At 42.5% G+C, this 18,067-nt stretch overlaps 1 protein-coding gene across 1 annotated transcript in view; it reads right to left on the bottom strand.

Moving 5' to 3' along the window:
• Positions 1-18,067, bottom strand: part of MKLN1 (muskelin 1) — a 122,260-nt gene that overhangs the window by 26,032 nt on the left and 78,161 nt on the right. Inside the window, exons 10-12 of the mRNA XM_068168983.1 lie at positions 10,876-11,088; positions 8,296-8,517; positions 4,550-4,679 (exon numbers count right to left, since the gene is read on the bottom strand). Coding sequence (XP_068025084.1) covers positions 4,550-4,679; positions 8,296-8,517; positions 10,876-11,088 — 565 coding nt within the window. The remainder of the gene's footprint in view (positions 1-4,549; positions 4,680-8,295; positions 8,518-10,875; positions 11,089-18,067) is intronic.

Raw genomic sequence — 18,067 nt, 5'->3', positions numbered from 1 at the left:
AGGATAAGGGAGAAGCAAGTTCGGTGACAGCCTGGTAGTGACACCCAAGTTACAAAACCCTCAGAACACCTTCCTGCCAATCCCACTACAAGTGACTCACAAGTGCCCTCCCTCCTTGTGATGCCTCGTGATTAAACCTGGAGAAAGCTACGTCACGCGAACTTTGTTGTTCACCAGAACCTGGCACCTCCCTGATGGATTAATTTAACAAGAACAGTAGGTCAGCAAATTGCTCCATTCCACTACTTGCAATCCATATGGAACAGAAGCAGCACCTCCCCTGAAATTTTATGGAGCAAACCTCGATGAGTGATAGAGTGAGCATGCAGGCCAGCTGTTGACACAGCAAGATAATGATTATCCTCTTGGATTTTTCATGATGAGACTGCATTTGGCAGTCAGCCAAGAAGCAGCTAAGGAGACCATTTGAACAGTTTAGCTGTCATGTTGAAAAAGCAACAACCCAATGTCCAGTGCTCAGCTCCCTCCCAAGCAATGTGAGATTTTGGCAAAAACATGTCAGTTAGTAAATCTGATGGAATTGTGCTCCAGTGACATCTCTGCAAAATACCCTCAGGATTTAGTGGCTGCCTACTCTCCTTGCCTTCGCAGCCAGAAGAAAGCATTTTGAGATTGGTTCAGAGAAATACCTCAAAATGGAGAACACATAAGGTCCCTCACAAAACAACGTGCTTCCCTGACAAGGGACACATGGCCACTGGCAAGGTGGACCTTAAACTGAACAAGGGCAAAACGTGTAGGCATCACAAACTGACGATCAAAATGGTTTTCTCCGCCATGGTGGCCCAGCAGGGCTATCTGTTTGGATTAGCAGCTTCCTGATTTTGTCTTGGTTTACACCAGGACGTTCTGGCCTGGGGCTCTGTCCGTGGTACTTAGCCATGAAACCTCCTATCAGGTGCCCAAGTCTGTATCTGGAACAAGCACCTGCCCCAGCAAGAGATGGGAGATCCTCACAATGATACTTGCAGTTTGCCCATACAAACTGCTTCACCATTAGAAGCAGCCACAAGAACGTCTATGGCTTGCTCTCATTTGACTTTGGAAGTTACTCGATGCCAAGTGATATAAAATGATCTTGATTCTCTTGCAGAAGGAAATTCTCCCCCTAACCAACAGCTCTGACACATCACCTGAGTCAGGGCCAAAAAGGATTATCACAAGAACCTTGACCACAAGTGTTCCCATTAGCTCCTGTAGACCTGAAATGACTGCCCATGATTAGTCATGGATTGCATGCAAAGCAAGTCAGGCAAGCTGTCAGTGCAGCCTGCTGAAGACATCTGATACCAGTGGCCTATCTAGACCACGTGTGTATGCTTCAGTGTATGGCAAAGGCCATACACTGTTTGGGGTTTGTTTTTCTGTTGTTTGTGGTTCTTTTTAAAGGAATTAAAAATAGATGACTGTTCAAAAAGGGTATGTCCATCAACATACATATTTCTGCCTCTCCTCTAACCACAGCCTCTATTCAACTGCACTGCACCTGCTCCAGTTGTACCACTACTGTGTTTCACATCACACTCATTATCACAGTTGCATTCTCTTTCCCTCTGTCCCACTTTCTCCATTCTCCAGCAGACTAAAATTTCTTGATCTCAAGACTTATCATGCATCAGGAAGATAACCATCCCTAGGTTTACTATCACTGCAGCATGCTCCTTTGATGGCAAAGGAAAAGCACCATGGGATTTGACGCAATGCACTGGAGAAAACACCCATGCTCACTGGCAAAAGGCATATGGCAGACACAAAGAGCTGAAAGGATTCCCTACATTTCAACGTGTATCAAGTCAGGAGACATTTTTAGTAGACAAATCTGCATGCAAAAAATCTTTCAGAAATTGTACCTTGATTAAACTTGGCCCAAGAGTGGGGAAAAAAAAAAAACAAACAAACACATCTCACCTTGCTGAAATTACTGTCCTTTACTCCAAAGAAAGATGATCTAAGTGATCCTTACCACCCAATATTCTCAAACATGTCACCTGTACAAGCAACTGGTTCCAGTATCAACAAAGGAATTGCTAAGAATAAAGAAACACTATACAGCATAAATATAGAATCATTAATTCCAGTTGTTAACCCAGCACTGCCAGGTCACCACTAAACCATGTCCCTCAGCACCACATCTACACATCCTTTAAATCCCTCCAGGGATGGGCACTCTACCACTTGCCTGGGCAGCCTGTTCCAGGGCTTCACAACATTTTCAGGGAACTTTTTCATAATATCCAACCTAAACCTTGCCTGGTGCAATTTCAGGCTATTATTTCTTGTCCTATCACTTGTTACCTGAGAGAAGAGATCCACCTACTTTCAGGTAGTTGTAAAGAGCCAGAAGGTCGCCCCTGAGCCACCTTTTCTCCAGGCTAGCCAACACCAGTTCCCTCATCCAGAAAAGGAGCGCACAAACTCATGACACCATTACTGTAGTTTCCTAGCACTGCAACGCTTGCCTGTTACTGATAGTCTTTACCTATCCATTTTACTACTTCTTAAAAAATCTTCTCACTACTCAACAAATACACAATTAAGTTCTTTTAGAAAGGGTAAAAATCAAAATAGCTCAACTAAGAATAGAACTGAATGCCACATGTGAGCCAGGAACAAAATGTAATCATGGGACTTTATAGGAACATTTAGGTCAGGCATCTTCAACTTGACTCATCATACCGAGCAGCTTAAGACTTCACAGCGACTAGTCAGGAAAATCACTTTGTTCATACAGATCAAAATGGTGTATCACTACCTAACAAGAACACAGTAAAGACTTGCATTTGGGGGCAAAAATAGTGCTGTCAGCATTTGCTGTCTAATGTAACAAGCATTTTGTTCTCTTTCGGTTAAAATGCAAATAATCCTAGCATTTGCTTTCAAAAGCAAGGGAAATGTTCAAATCTGTTTACTTTCAGCACATGGGAGAAGAGTAAACTAAAAAAATCTACTCACAAATTATTTCCAGTGAGTTATTTTCTTAAAGTCTACTATTCGCTACTCCAGGGCCTGTGGGAATGGGGAGGAGGGCTAAATATTAGTCTCATTTGCTTAACCCAACTTTGTAGTTCATGTACTTGCTGAGAAGCAGCGCTTTGCCTTCTGCAGCCATAAGGCGAGTTGGGTATCTTTAAATATAAAGTAGACAGAGGTTTCATCATCAAGCCATGCTTTAAAGCTTCTGGGTGTAAAGAAATGTAGTTTTCAAACAGCAAAATGGCAGACTGTTAGCAAGTTTGGGGCGGGGGGGGAAGAAATAATAGAAACCATTCTCTAAAAGCGACGAGGACAACAAACGGTGCGTGGGTGTGTGTAGAGAAGCATCAGGCAACATGCAGGCACCTTAATAAAGGAGACTGTCAACAAGACAGGCTAGTTCTTTCTTGGAAGCACTCAAGTAAATAAATGACTCCGGAGGATAAGAGCTTGGGAACTCTTCTCCCTCACTGGCATAACTAAATTAATGAGCAAACAGTAACTTATAACCGTTAATAATTCACTTCAAAAGTTCTACAAAATTACTCGCTAAAAATTAAGCCTGATCAAAATAAAAGAGAGCAGCCCAAATTCAAGATTAATTAGCTTCCTGGGATTTTGGTAAGTGGAGGAAGAGTAAACAAGATTGGGACTAAATATACATAATGAGAAATATTCATAACTTCTGTCCTAGCAGTACACAGTGTAACACAAATTTCAACTGCTGAGCTGCGTGCTGAAAATCAGGGTGCTTGTAGCAGGAACATCAAGTGTTTGGACATGCAGAAATCCTTTTTGGAAATAAAGAGCAGGGTTTGCTGTGGGATTTGAGGAGAAAAGGCACAAAACCATCTCTTTCTGGCTACAGTACAATGCCCTGTCGGTGTTTTTAAAGGCTCCTGGTACACGGAACTATACCCTGTGTATACAGCCCCAGTGGTAGGAACCAAACAGGGCTGAAGCTTTGCTCCCTCCCCTCCATTTTTTTGCCCCTTGCTGATAATTTGGTACACAAACCACAGGACAACTGGTCTCATCTTTCCAGGCAGCTTCTGCCAAGCAAATCAACCTCCGTCCCACTACCCCAGTTCTCTATCTCTGAGCATCCTACCTGTCTTTCTGCATCTCAGACCAAACAGTGTATTTCTCTTTTATGGCATTTTTTCATTTGGTGAGCACTGGGGGGTGGGGGGAGACCACATACAACCCACACAGTTATTTTTTCAGCTTTTTTGGGTTTGTCTTTGCTGGAGTTTCAAAAAAGCTATTTTGAATTCTTATTTTGCTCCTTTTTATTTTATTTTTTTCTTTTTGAGATGCTACATGGTTTCACACGTCAGTTACTTGTGTTGTGCTGAAGATGGAGAGTGTCAGATGACAGGAAGGACAGAAGAGCTGGCATTAAGTTTAACCTATATACTGCGGAGTTTACTTGGGTATGTAGGGCTTAGTTAAGGATGCTAACCTGATACTGCAGAACACCAAAGCTGGCCTGTCACCCACTTACCAAGTTATACCAAACAAGAAGAAATTAATAGATGTAGTTCTCTCTTACCCATCCCTGAATCTTTCTTAGTGCCATCTGAAATGATATCCACGTGATCGCTGTCGACATCGTAACTGAAGAAGTCATTCAAATAAGTCTTCGATCTCTGGCCACCAAATACATACAGGCAGCGATTTTTCTAGGGTGGAAAAAAGAAAAATATGAAGTGTGTCTTCACAAAGCTCAAGAAGGAATGCTGGCCAACTGTGACCACTAAGAGAGACATTGATAAATCAAAGACTAACAGATACATTCCTTCCAAGTTTAAAATCATGCTGTAACTATCACGTCTTTCAGTCCTCATGAAGTGTCTTTTACTTCCATCGTCACAAAGACTCACAGGGAACAAAATCATGCAATAAAAACTTAAGAATTCTTGGTTGGATTCCTGACTTTCCTGATTTTGGAATTTGCAGTTTCTCAGTTACAATTTCTCACAACAAGTTCTTTATATGAAGATGGTGGAACACTGGAACAGGTTGCGCAGGGAGATGGTGGAGGCTCCATCCCTGGATACATTCAAGATCAGACTTGATGGGGCTCCAAGTAACCTGATCCAGTTGGGGATGATCCTTCAGGGGGAGTTCAAGTAGATGATCTCAGAGGTTCCTTCCAACCCAGCGCATTCCAGGATTCTATGAGTAGCAAGAGCCAAATCCTTAAGGGCTCACAGCTTTTCCAACCCCCAAAAAAGCCCCTTTCAAATGCAGTTTTAAAGACTTCTTTTTCAATCACAGGAAATTCCATCTCAACATGAGAAGGAACTTTTTTACTGTGAGGGTGATGGAGCATTGGAACAGGCTACCCAGAGAAGCTGTGGAGTCTCCTTCTCTAGAGATTTTCAAAACCCACCTGGACACATTCCTGTGTGACCTGCTTTGCAGGGGGGGTGGACATAGTCCCTGGAGGTACCTTCCAATCCCTAGTATTCTATGATTCTGTGATTCATGATGTATATGAAACCACAAAAAAAGATCCAAACACAGCTTCAGCTCTAGAGTGATTGTGGAGATTTTACAGTTATCTTGTTTTATCCCTCCCTGGAGGCTTTTAAGGCCCGGCTGTATGTGGCTCCAAGCAACATGATCTACTGTGAGGGGTCCCTGCCCATGGCAGGGGGGGTTGAAACTGGATGATCTTTGAGGTCCAGTCCAACCCCTACAATTCTGTGATTAAGCTGTAACTTCTGAATATTAGAACAGAAATTCATTTCTCAAGTTTAAAGAGTTAAGAGTATCCATGTCTAAAAATCCATTAGGTTGCACCTTCACTTCAAAAATAATTAAGCAAATCAGGAACAAAAGATGGACTGTAGGAGAAACCACCCAGGTACCAGCACATTACTGAACTCAGAAAAGGCAAATGGAAAGCAGCAAGTCAAGAATAACAAGTTTATTACTTCTTTCATGTCTGCCAAGTGGAAAGTCCATAAGAGGCAGATTATTTTTCTTTCTAATGGCTGAGAAAACAGGAAAGGACTTAGGCTTCCATGACCTGTGTTTATAAAAACCTGTATTCATATATTTACCATGGGCACGAAATACCCTCAGGTACCTATGCAGAACGCTGTGTGGCAATGTTTTTACCAGATTGTACATAGCCACTCAAAACAAATAAAATTAAAGGCTTTAGAAGCACAGCATTCACTACAAAAATTCAGACCTTTCATTTGAAGAGAAATAAACTCAGTCAATTTACCAAACCAGTCAGGTTTGAATTTTTCCATCTGCATACATTTGAACGACACAATATTACTCTTAATTCTTTTCCTCCTCACCCTCAAGCCAGAATTTTATGTCAGCAAAACTCTACAAACTGCATTTACTGCAACGCAGAAGCTGCCACACAAATTCAGTGCAGAACTGCCACTGCACCACACATACCTATGTGTGCATTCCTGTTTGATGCTAATCCCCTCTGTATTGTGCTATTCCTCTGAAAAAAACACAATTACAGAAGTGTTTGGGTTGGAAGGAACCTTTAAAGGTCATCTAGATCAACCCCCTTGCACTGAACAAGGACATCTTCAACTAGATCACATTGCTCAGAGCCCCCAACAACCTCAATTTAAACACTTCCAGGCATGGGGCATCTACCATCTCTCTGGGCAACCTAAGCATAAAAAAAAATAAATATATTCTTCCTCAGATGTAGTCTTAATCTCCCCTCTTTTACTGTGAATCCACCACCTCTTGTCCTGTCACAACAGACCCTTCTGAAGAAGTCCCTATTTTTCTTACTGGCTCCTTTAAGTACTGAAAGGCCACAATTCTCCAGCCTTCTCTACTCCAGACTGCACAATCCCAACTCTCTCAGCCTGTCCTCATAGCAGAAGGGTTCCAGCTCTGTGATTTTTGTGGCCTCTTCTGGACCCACACAACAGGTCCATGCTGAAACACCCATACAGAAAGCGAGCCCCAAACATACGTGACACTGACCACTGTCCCTTTACTACCCTCACCCTGCAGTTCCCACGTTAAGTAAACATACATTTGATAAGCACAACTGGCAAGACAATGGAAGGTGTTTTCACTATCCAATACTAAATACCTAATTCTAAATAATACCCTCCTATCCCTCTGCTTTCCCATCAGGCTCTAGATGATGTTCCCATAATGCCATGTGTGCCCAGCAGTCAACAGGTGCTCAAGACAACAAGCAGCAGCTGAGTGCCCAGCAAAAAGGAATATGAGATGGGTTGCATCTCAACACACATCCAGTACACCCCCGCCCCTAGGCAGGTTTATCATTCTGGCAACTACACAAAGTACCTACCAGACCAGAAGCTTCTGAAGTTCTCTACCAACTTGAAATTAAAAGTTCTTCAGGTCAAACTGAGCCTTTGGGTTGATTTACCATTACACAATTAACATCAACTATTTAGAATCCATCTGGTTTTTCACTTGAAATTTTATTCAGCTGAAATCTCTCCAAGATCTTCAAGTCCAACTATCAACCCAGCACCACCATGGCCATTAAACACCATGCCAAACTGTCACATGCTGTAGTGAGGGGACCAAAACTGAACCTAGGATTCAAGGTGCAGCCTCACCAGTGCTGAGTTTAGGGGCACAATCACTTCTCTACTCCTGCTGGCCACACTATTGCTGATCCAGGCCAGGATGCTGTTGGCTTACTTGGCCACCTGAGCACACTGCTGGCTCATCTTCAGATAGCTGTCAACCAAAAACCCCAAGTCCTTTTCTGACACTTTGCAGCCCCCAAGCCTGTAGCGTTGCATGGTGTTGGTGTGATCCTAGTGCAGGATCCAGCACTTGCCTTTGTTAAACCTCATACAACTGACCTTGATCCATCGATTCAGCCTGACCAAATCTTTGTACCAGGCCTTCCTACCCTTGAGTGGATCAACACTGCCACCCAATTTAGTGTCACATACAAACTTCCTGAGGGTACACTCAATCCCCTCATCCAGATGATATAAAGATAGTAAAGAGAACTGGCCCCAATACCAAGTCCTGGGGAACACCACTAGTGACCAGCTGCCAACTAGATTTAGCTCCGTTCACCACCACTTTTTGGGCCAAATATCCAGACAGTTCTTAAGCCAGAAAATCTTCCACCCATCCAGGCCATGAGCAGCCAGTTTCTCCAGAAGGATGGTGTGAAAAATAGTGTCAAATGCTTTACTAAAGTCCAGATAAACAATATCTACAGCCTTTCCCTCATCCACTTAAGTGGGTCACCTTGTCCTTAAAGACAGGCATCAGAAATCAAAGCATAGTGTGGATACTTACAGAGTGGAACAACATACAGTGTCCTATTCGGGACTGGATATCCTCAGGCCCAGCATTGCAGGAATCCTCTCTCAGAAGTTTCCACGTTTGACACTGGCAGTCAAAAGCAAACAATCCACTGAACTGTGGTTCACTAGCTCTGCTGTCATCAACGCTGCCATTGCAGGTCAGAATTCTGCCTCCAAAGGTGTAGATCATGTGTTTTTCAGAATCCATACACATCTGTAAGGATGACAGAAGCAATTTTAAGCCAGTACATAAAGACTTGGTTCATCTTAAATCTTAAGAGCATTCATCTCTCCCATGCAAGTGATGCCGAGTAAGTCAGACAGGACTCTGCACATCTCCTGGACCTCTAATAACCAGGAAAGAACATCTGTGTCTTCATGGTTGACAGGTATTAAGCTCAGAATGCTGATTTAAAATGTGAGTTTAATTTCAACTTACTATTGGGAAAAGGGAGGCAGGGAGACAGGGAGACTGGGAGAGAAGAAGAAGAAAAAGACTAAATGTACCCTCCACCTAAAAAACTTGGCTCCAGCTGCTGATTTCAAGAAAAACCATTTTGGAACCTTTCACTAGGATCCATAGATATTTCTGGCAGGAAGTTTACAAAGTATCATCTTTGACAATGGTTTTTCACTTCAGGACATGGTTTAATGGCCACAGTAGTCTCAGGTTGAACCCAATGGTCTTAAAGGTCTCTTTCAACCAAAACAATTCTATGATTCCATGCAGGGGAGAAACTCAAAATCCCTGTTAATATACTGACCACTGCTGAATCAAGCCAGAAACCAGCATGGGATTGGTACTCAGATTTCATCCCCAACATAACTTTAGTGTGACCCCCATTTCTTCAACATGAAGTAGGGGCATAAACTGGCCAAGGATTTCTGATGAGACTGCAGTAGGAATATGTTCATCCCCCAAACCTGAATTCAGGTTACAGCATGCAAGAGATGCACTGCAGTACAAATCAGACAACTCCCTGACTCCAAGTGATGTTTTCAGACACAGCACAAGGCAGAGGGTTACAAAACACCAGGAGGGGAGAAGGAAAAACAAACCAGACAAGATTACACTAAGATATAGAGATGCTACTCAGCAAAGCCTACACAAAACACTTCTATTGCAGCACATTTCTGAAGGTTAAACAAAAACTGCTATCGCAGTAGGTGCTGAAAGAGAGAAGAACAGCAGCTGCAGATTGATAAAGAATTTAGGGAGGACATTCCTTCCTAAAAGACAGCAGGGGAAAAAGAAACTATTTCAGAAGCAGGCAAACAAGGTGCCCAGAGTAGCCCTGCCAGCTGACAATTTACTTCTGCCTTTTCTCCAACACCTGGGAGCCTGGTATTCGATATTAATAGAAGGGAAAGAGCGATTGGCTTTTGTTCTGCAGACAACATCTTTGCTTTCTGGTGTCAGCAGAAACAGGAATTGTGCTGGCAACCAGCAGCTCTGGTTACAAAACAGCTAGCACCAGTCACAGCAGTTCTTGGTCTGCTTTAAAACTGAGTACTGAGGAGAGCTGCCTCCTTGCCACACTTCATAAAAATCAGTTAAGGACAAAACACCTTTTCCAAATAATAATTAAGAAAAATATTAAGCACACAACAATACAAATAAAAAATTTGAATACGTGGCCAGGGCTGTTAAAAAGATTAGCAGCCACACCTCTAAGGTGTTTCAATCCCTACAAAGCAAACAACACTATAAATTTCAAGAGATAAGCAATTTTGAAAACATCCTTATCCTGCTGGCCTCATTTCCATAGCCTGCTTCTTCCAAAGGTACCATACACAACTTTGCAAGTTGTTCCCTAATGACTTCTGAGCAAGTTGATCTGCAAACCCAGCTTAAGGAGACTGATTAAAACCAGATAAACTGTGCTTTGAGCTTTAATAAAATGTGTCTTAATAAATTAATTGGTTTGAAAGGCTTTTATGATTCTTCTGACTCAATTTGATTAGAATACCAGTAGTCAGTGGCACTAAGAGCAATGCTGTCAGAATTTAACTGAGTGCAGATCACAGCCTCTCTCATCACTGCTAAGTTACATTGTACAGCACCTCTACACTTCAGGAGGCTACGGTCAAAACCCAGCAGTGTGCTCAGGTGGCCAAGACCACCAGCAGCATCCTGTCCTGTCCGGGAATAGTGTGACAAACAATTAGAGAGGTGATTGTCCCCTTGTACCAGTGAGGCCACACTTTGAATAATGCATTCAGTTTTGGGAGTGGCTGAGGGAACTGGTTTTGTTTAGTCTGGAGAAAAGGATGCTGAGGGGAGACCTCACTGCTCTCTACAACTATTGAAAGGAGGTTGTAGTGAGGTGGGCCTTGGTCTCTTCTCCCTAGTATCAGGTGATAGAATGAGAGGAATGGCCTGCAATTGCACCAGGGGAAGGTTACACTGCATATCACAAAAACTTCCTTTACTGAAAGGGTGATCAGGCAATGGAGTAGGGTGCCCAGGGAGGTAGAGGAATCACTGTTGCACTTGAGGACACAGTTTAATGGCCATAGTGGTATTAGAACGGCACTAAGAATTGGCATTAGAAGCATCAGTATAGCTGACCTGATGATCAAACACCAGTTTTGGACCTCCATCTGCTGCAGTGTCTTCACTAAGTAGCATCCACGTGTTTGTGTCAATGTCATAGCGATAAAAGTCACTTTTCAAAGACTTGCTGTTCCTCACGGAGGAATCCAGATAGCGTCCCAGCGTGTAGATCTGCCTCCGCTGAATGTCAATGCACATCTTGTGACAAGACCTGGCGCTGGGGCCACTCTAATGAAGAAAATCACAGGGGGGAAAAAAAGAGAGATTTATATATTAAACAATGCTCCAGGTAGGTCACTGCACACTAAGGGCAAGTAAATGGTATTTGCAACTGGAAATCCTTTGAGAATTCAAGGCTTGTAATCCAATAGAGGAGTAACATGTAAGTATCTATACAACAGGACATTGCAGAACAACTTTGTCCTTTAGAAAGCCACCACCAAAAACCTTAAAACCTTTATAAACAAGCTTATGACTTGAAGACTTTTTGGTAAGAAAACAGACCATCTCCTCCAGGAGTAATTCTCAGAGGCATGTGAAAGCTACTTGATCTTTTAAAATAACAGAAGTTGATTTACAAGAAGCAAATTAAGATGTCATGACCTATAAATAGCTACATAGGAAGAAGATTAAGAAGTACTCTATTACAAGAGCCTCTGTTTTATTAATAGGTTGTTTTCTAACAGATTATAAGCAGGCACTCCCACAAGCAATCATATCCCATAATAGGTCTTTGAAGGTAACAAAAGCAGTCCCCGTCCTTCACAAATAGATATGGCCAGTATAGCTCCCAACAACAAGGAAGTTTCCCACGGTGAGCAAAAGTTCTATGAGTTATAAGCTCCAAGAGAAAATCAGAGAGCTCCTGCCAAATTATTACATGTTTATCCATCTAGGAGTGTTCAAGCTAAACCACAGAGCAATTAATTCAATGACATAATGGTAATAATACATAGTAGTGGGCAGTATCATTATGCTTCCCAAACTGCGTTTTGTGAGCCTTTATGCACTCATTTTGAAGCACAAGTGATATTCTTGTACTCCAAATTACAAGATGTGCAAAACTGTATTGCAAAATATCAGACAGAAGGAAAAAACCCCACCACAACAAGCATGCTTACACCCATGCTTATAAATACATTTCATAGTTAATTTGGCTTTATTTTGTGTAATTTCGACACATTTTCAGATGCCAGAACAAGGCTGGCTAGATAATTCTAAGAGCCTGGAAACCAACACGAGAACCCATAATATTTCACGTGACAATGAAAGGCAAGATGTACAGAAGACAAGTATGAAAGACCAAAAAAAGTTAATAAAGTCTGTTGAAAAATAAAGATTATTCAAGTAGGCAAACAAGTACAAACCATCATTAATGAGAAGACTTGGGAGTTGGAGGGAAGTAGTCATTGCCACACCAAACAATCAGCACAGTAGAGGCTCCGTGTGCTACTAAATACTGCCTCATGGGAATGAAAATAAAAATCTTCATAACTGTATCATGTCATGTAAAAGATTCAGCTGAAATTAGTACTGAGATTTCAATTCTGCTGATGGAACACACCACTAAATTGGATAAAATACAAAAGGAAGCATTACATCTTTGTAGTTAAAAGGACTTTGCTACTTAGGGTATGGAATTTAATTTCTTGATTAAACAACAGTTCCAGGGAACTGTTTGCAGTCACTCCAACAGTAATGTGAAGAGGTGAGCTAAATTGTTCCTGTTTTGTAAATACAAAGCATTATGTCGGCAGTGATCACAGCTTTGAGGATTAGTTACTTCATGGTAATTAAGGTAATTTTCTTTACTGAAAAACAAACACTGCTAGAAGTGAAACATTAGCATAAAATCCTGAAATGCAGCAAAAAGTTCATTCATTGCCTTTGGTCACAAGGAAAAAGCTGACAGAAGCCAGCAACATAATTTACCTTGTCCCTAGTAAACACAAACTGTTATCTTCCAGAGGACCCTGTTCCAAAGGCATGGAGTAGCTTCTTCATACAAAATATACTGATCCCTGTATTCAGAAAGGCTGCCCTTGATTCACAAGAAGGTAACCCCATCAGACAGTGCGCATCTCCAGTTACACAGCTGGGACACTTAAAGATATGCCACTGTTCCCCTAGCAGACAGCGTGTACTTGCCTTGGCACAGCTGCCTTGTAGATAGACTGTTAAGATCTATTTGTGCCTTCCAACATTCCCCTCTTTGTCAGATCATTGCAGTTTTTTCGCTGTACTTTGTGACGTAAGCATCTTTCCCCACTGCCTCACCTCTGTGTGCTCTAGGGGCTGAAGTAAATCCTACTGAATTTGCTCAAATGACATCTTCAGCACTTTCAGGAACAATGTATCCACTTCCAGACCTGACTTGTCTTGAAGAAAAGCTGCACATTCAACTGAAATTTGTCTAAGTACAGACATTGAGGGTGACACAGCACTGGAAGAGGCTGCCCAGAGAGCCTATGTAGTTTCCTTCTCTGGGGAGATTACAAACCTGCCTGGACACTGCAATCCTGGGCAACCTGTTCTGGGTGACATGGATTTAGCAAGAAGACTTGGTCTAGATGATCTCCAGAGGTCCCTTCCAACCAGTACCATTCTGTGACTCTATGAACCTAAGACACTTAATATCTACAGGAATACTTTCAAGGCACTGGCATCAACAGCACAGGTAGTACATTGGTTATTCCATACATCCTAATTCATACAAACCTCCTAGGACTATGTTTAATTGAGAAAGAATTCAGGAAAAGCATCTTTTTTTGGATTATGTACTGGTCATGTCTCACCCAGTAATAACTGCCTTTTTAAAGGTTCTATCATTTCATTTCATCTACACAGGCACGAAAACTTCACCACCGCAAGTTAACTCAGCTTCAGCTCCACCAACTTGCAGATACTGCCACAGTATGAGCTCTTTTGTAACAAAGAAAACTTCATGCAACTCCATCTTTTCTGAAAGGCAAATGGTGTTATTTCTGTGTAGCACTTAGAAAATCATGTGGAACCCGCTAAAAGTTTCCAATTTCGTCTAGAAGTTTACCAATATGAGTAAGTGACTTCATTGAACAGCAGCATGCATTGGTTTGACATTTGAGGCAGAAGAGGGGAATGGTCTAAATCTGTGTTCAATTGAGAGCTATTTAATTTGACCATGGAACTCCTTGTAGTACATATACACTTCAAAGGGCACACAAAGTCCACTTACAAAGACAGATTTGGGTAGACTGAAAATTAATAAAACACTTCAAGGCACATGTGGTGAAGTGAATCAGTTTGTGGGCGGCTGTGAATGTTCATCCAAAGACGTGTACTTCACGCAGTTACAATAGCAAGCCTGTTGTTCAGAGAACAGGCTGCCACAACTCGTCCTGGAGAAAGTGACCCACCAAATTGCAATGGGAAAGAGGTTGTTGATTCCAGAAGTGTTCAAAAAACTTGACCTCTTATAAGCAAGAAGTGAGAAAAATTGACCATGATAGAAAAGAGGGAGCTGGGATTGTTTAGCCTGGAGAAGTGGAGGCTCAGGGGTGACCTCATTGCCCTCTACAACTACCTGAAGGGTGGTTGTAGCAAGGAAGGGGTTAGCCTCTTCTCCCAGGCAACCAGCACCAGAACAAGAGGACACAGTCTCAAGCTGTGCCAGGGGAGGTTTAGGCTCGAGGTGAGGAGGAAGTTCTTCACCGAGCGAGTCATTCGTCATTGGAACGGGTTGCCCAGGGAGGTGGTTGAGTCATCGACCCTGGAGGCGTTCAAGGGGAGATTGGATGTGGCACTTGGTGCCATGGTCTAGGCATGGGATCTGTGTTGATAGGTTGGACTCGATGATCCTCGAGGTCCTTTCCAACCTAAGTGATACTGTGATACTGTGAAAAGACTCTATAGTTGAAGAGATGAAGTATAGCTAGAGAGCAGAACAAGCTTTTGTCCCCTCCTGCCAGGATGTAGGTAGGTTGACAATCCCAGAGTTCATGCCCCGCCAACCAAGATGTAAGTACAGACAGCCACACCCTTATTCAAATGTTGGAGTTACGAAAGAAACTGCAGATTCAGAACTTGCTGTTCCTCTGAACATACTAACTGCTATCCACACACATTTGCAGAGGGTCCAGAGGCCATAAAAAATGATCAGAGGGCTGGGACACCTCTCCTATGAAGAAAGGCTGAGAGAGTTGGGGTTGTTCAGCCTGGAGAAGAAAAAGCTCTAGGGAGACTTTATTGCAATCTTTCACTACTTAACAGAGGTCTGTAAGAAAGACAGGGACAATCTTTCTAGCAGGGTCTGTTGTGACAAAACAAGGGGCAATGATGTTACACTACAAGTGGGGAGATTTAGACTAGACACAAGGATGATGGGATTTTATAGGCTGAGGGTGTTGAAACACTAGCACAGGTCGTGCAGAGGTGTTAGAAGCCCCATACCTGGAAACATTCCAGGTCAGGTTGGACGGGGCTTTGAGCAACCTGATCTAGTAGAAGATGTCCCTGCTTATTGCAGGAAGGTTGGACCAGATAACCTTCAAAGGCTCCTTTCAACTCAAATAACTCTGTGATTCCATGACTCTAATAAAGACTGCACGCTGACAACCACAAGAGAAGATCAAACAAGGTCTTGTCTTTTTGAGCATAGCAAAAGGCAACTAAGAGTTGTGACCAGTTTCTATTTATCTACTCCTGTGGTTAACTGATAACAAATCAATTAAGTGTATTTCTTTAAACCAGCTTTGTTGACTGTCTTCAAAGCTGTTAGCAAGTAAGATCTGTGTTTCTGTAGATGAACTTTCAAGAACTGATTGACTGATTTAGCAGAGGTCTCAATTCCCAAACAGAGCACATCTTGGTTAAAATGGATTCTAAGTCACATGCAACAACAGTGCCCAAGCGATCTGCACCAGCTTTGGGGATTCTTTCCAATTCTCATCAGGAAGCTCCTGGCACGCACACTGCAGAAACCACACGTGAAAGAGGCTTGTGACTAGGCTAAGGTCTTATTCAGACAGCAAGCAATGTGTGACACTGCTTTGGCCAGTCCAGTCCCTCCACTGATGCCAAGGCTGTGAGGGCAATAGCAGAGCATTAGCATATCACATTTCTAACCTACAGGACACCAAAACAATACCACAGATTACTAAGCATGGGCACTGTTCGGTTTCTGTGGAACTCAAAAGCGCCCACACGGAGCTAAGGCTAACCTGAACAAAATGGCTCTGTGCCACCCAGCACCACCGTGCAATTAGCACAGCACAATAACAGCTAGGACAGATTAAGCAGTGTGTGCCACAGCCCCCTTTTAAAGCCATACAAAATGCCAAGCTTCTACGCTCAACTCTGACAGCCTTCCTTAAACAGGTTGGTCTTGATGTAACTCCTCCTGTCTCTAAAACAGAAATAAATGGCCTGATGAGGGTGGGATGGCAGAAGAAGGGAGACATCACCTACAGCTGGGAGTACCTAAGATGGGCTTTTCAATCCTTTAAGCACCCAGGAGTGACCAGGGCCAAATAAGATTTTTTGGTTTCGTCAGTGCTACACGAGATTCAATTGTGCAATGCCAAGTGAATACACAGTATACTTTATGAAAAGCCTTCTCAACATGCTAAGCCACTTTATAAAATCTAATTAGAGCTTTCTTCATTTAACTTGCAAATGCTGAAAGCAATTATCCCACTTAAGGACTAACTTACAAAACGTTTTCAAAAAGCAACACAACAGCACCGAGAGACAACACAGCCTCCTTCAAATCATTGATTTGTTCCTATACAAGACAGAAAGGATTGGGACTCAAACTCCTCAGGGTAGGGTCTGCTCAAGGAACTATTTATGCCAGAATCAGCATGCATCATCTTAGCAACAGCATCCTGGCATGTTCTGCTAAGGCACAAACATGATAGCCTTCATTTTTTGTTTCGTTTTTAAATCAATGTCCTAAGAACCGACTTCAATGTGAACAGGACAGCAGGAGGTCCCCATCCCACCCCCCAAAACTAAAACTGGGGCTGGGGGGAGCTTGGTTTCTTTTGGTTATCATAACCTTTCGCGAATAAAGGGTTTTCAGTTGCAAGAAAATCTGCTTTATTCAGCCTGATCCAGATGAAAAACCTCAGGAGCAAGCCTGGACCCTGTTCAAGAGTCAGGGAAATAAAAACAAAGAACAGCTGACTAATTCTCCCTTCTCGGTGCTGTGAAAGACTGAATGGAATGTGAACACTGCCTCCAGTATAAAGTTCAAAAATAAGCATCATGAGGTAAATGCTCTTGTCCTAAAGCAAACTAGGACGAGGACATAAAAAGACACAAACAACCTACTTTGTTTTCAGTTCTGAGAGCAGCCTGTCATGCAACAAATAGTCCCTCCTGCCTACACACCGCTGCAGAGATTAATTGCTCTCATTTCCCAGTTGCAGAGTATAATTCATTTCCTCCTTTACCCCACCCATCAGCATAAAAAAATTAAAAATTAAAAAAGGGAAAGTTGTCCACAGTCTTGAAAAAGAAAGGAAATGCATATTTTTCCTGGCATCCATTCAAGCCTATATGTTTTTTTAAGATCAGAGCTTGTTAGTGCTTTATCAATGCCGGTCTTCAGCTAATGTGTACTCCAAGAACACTTAATCTAAGCAGTAGCTCAACATGATGGTGTGATAGGACTAGAGGGAATGGGCTGAAGCTTGAGAAGGGGAGATTTAGACTGGATATTAGAAAGAAATGCTTTACAGTAAGGGTGGTGAGACAGTACAACAGGTTGCCCAGGAAGGTCATGGATGCCCTCTCCTTGTAAGTGTTCAAGGTCAGGTTGGATAAGGCCTTGAGCAGCCAGGTTTAGTGGAAGATGTGCCTGATCATAGCAGGGGAGTTGGAACTAGGTATCTTTAAAGTCTCTTTCAACCCAAACCCTTCTATGTATCTCCAATTTGCCTTACTCTAGATTACTACTAAATTCAGTGAGAGAAACAACTACAGCAATACGCACAATAGAAGACTTCTGTGAGCACACAGAAGATATTTGAAGTTTCTCACAACCTAAGAGTGCCAGAAACCCTAAGAAAGAATTTAATCTATTGGGTTTTATGGCAGCAGAGGGCACCTGTATTGCCCATCAGCCCAAAGCAAAGTGATCAGAGGCTGAAGTTGCACTTCCGAAGCCCACGTGATCATCAACTACATGCTAGGAGCACCAAGTCATGAGAACAAGCAGAGTCCT

Source organism: Melanerpes formicivorus, unplaced genomic scaffold (assembly GCF_026170545.1).
Source record: "Melanerpes formicivorus ecotype bairdi unplaced genomic scaffold, bMelFor1.0.p_v2 SCAF_3, whole genome shotgun sequence".
Classification (NCBI taxonomy): domain Eukaryota; kingdom Metazoa; phylum Chordata; class Aves; order Piciformes; family Picidae; genus Melanerpes; species Melanerpes formicivorus.
Note: the sequence above shows the minus strand (reverse complement) of the source record. Positions and strands in the feature narration are given on the sequence as shown.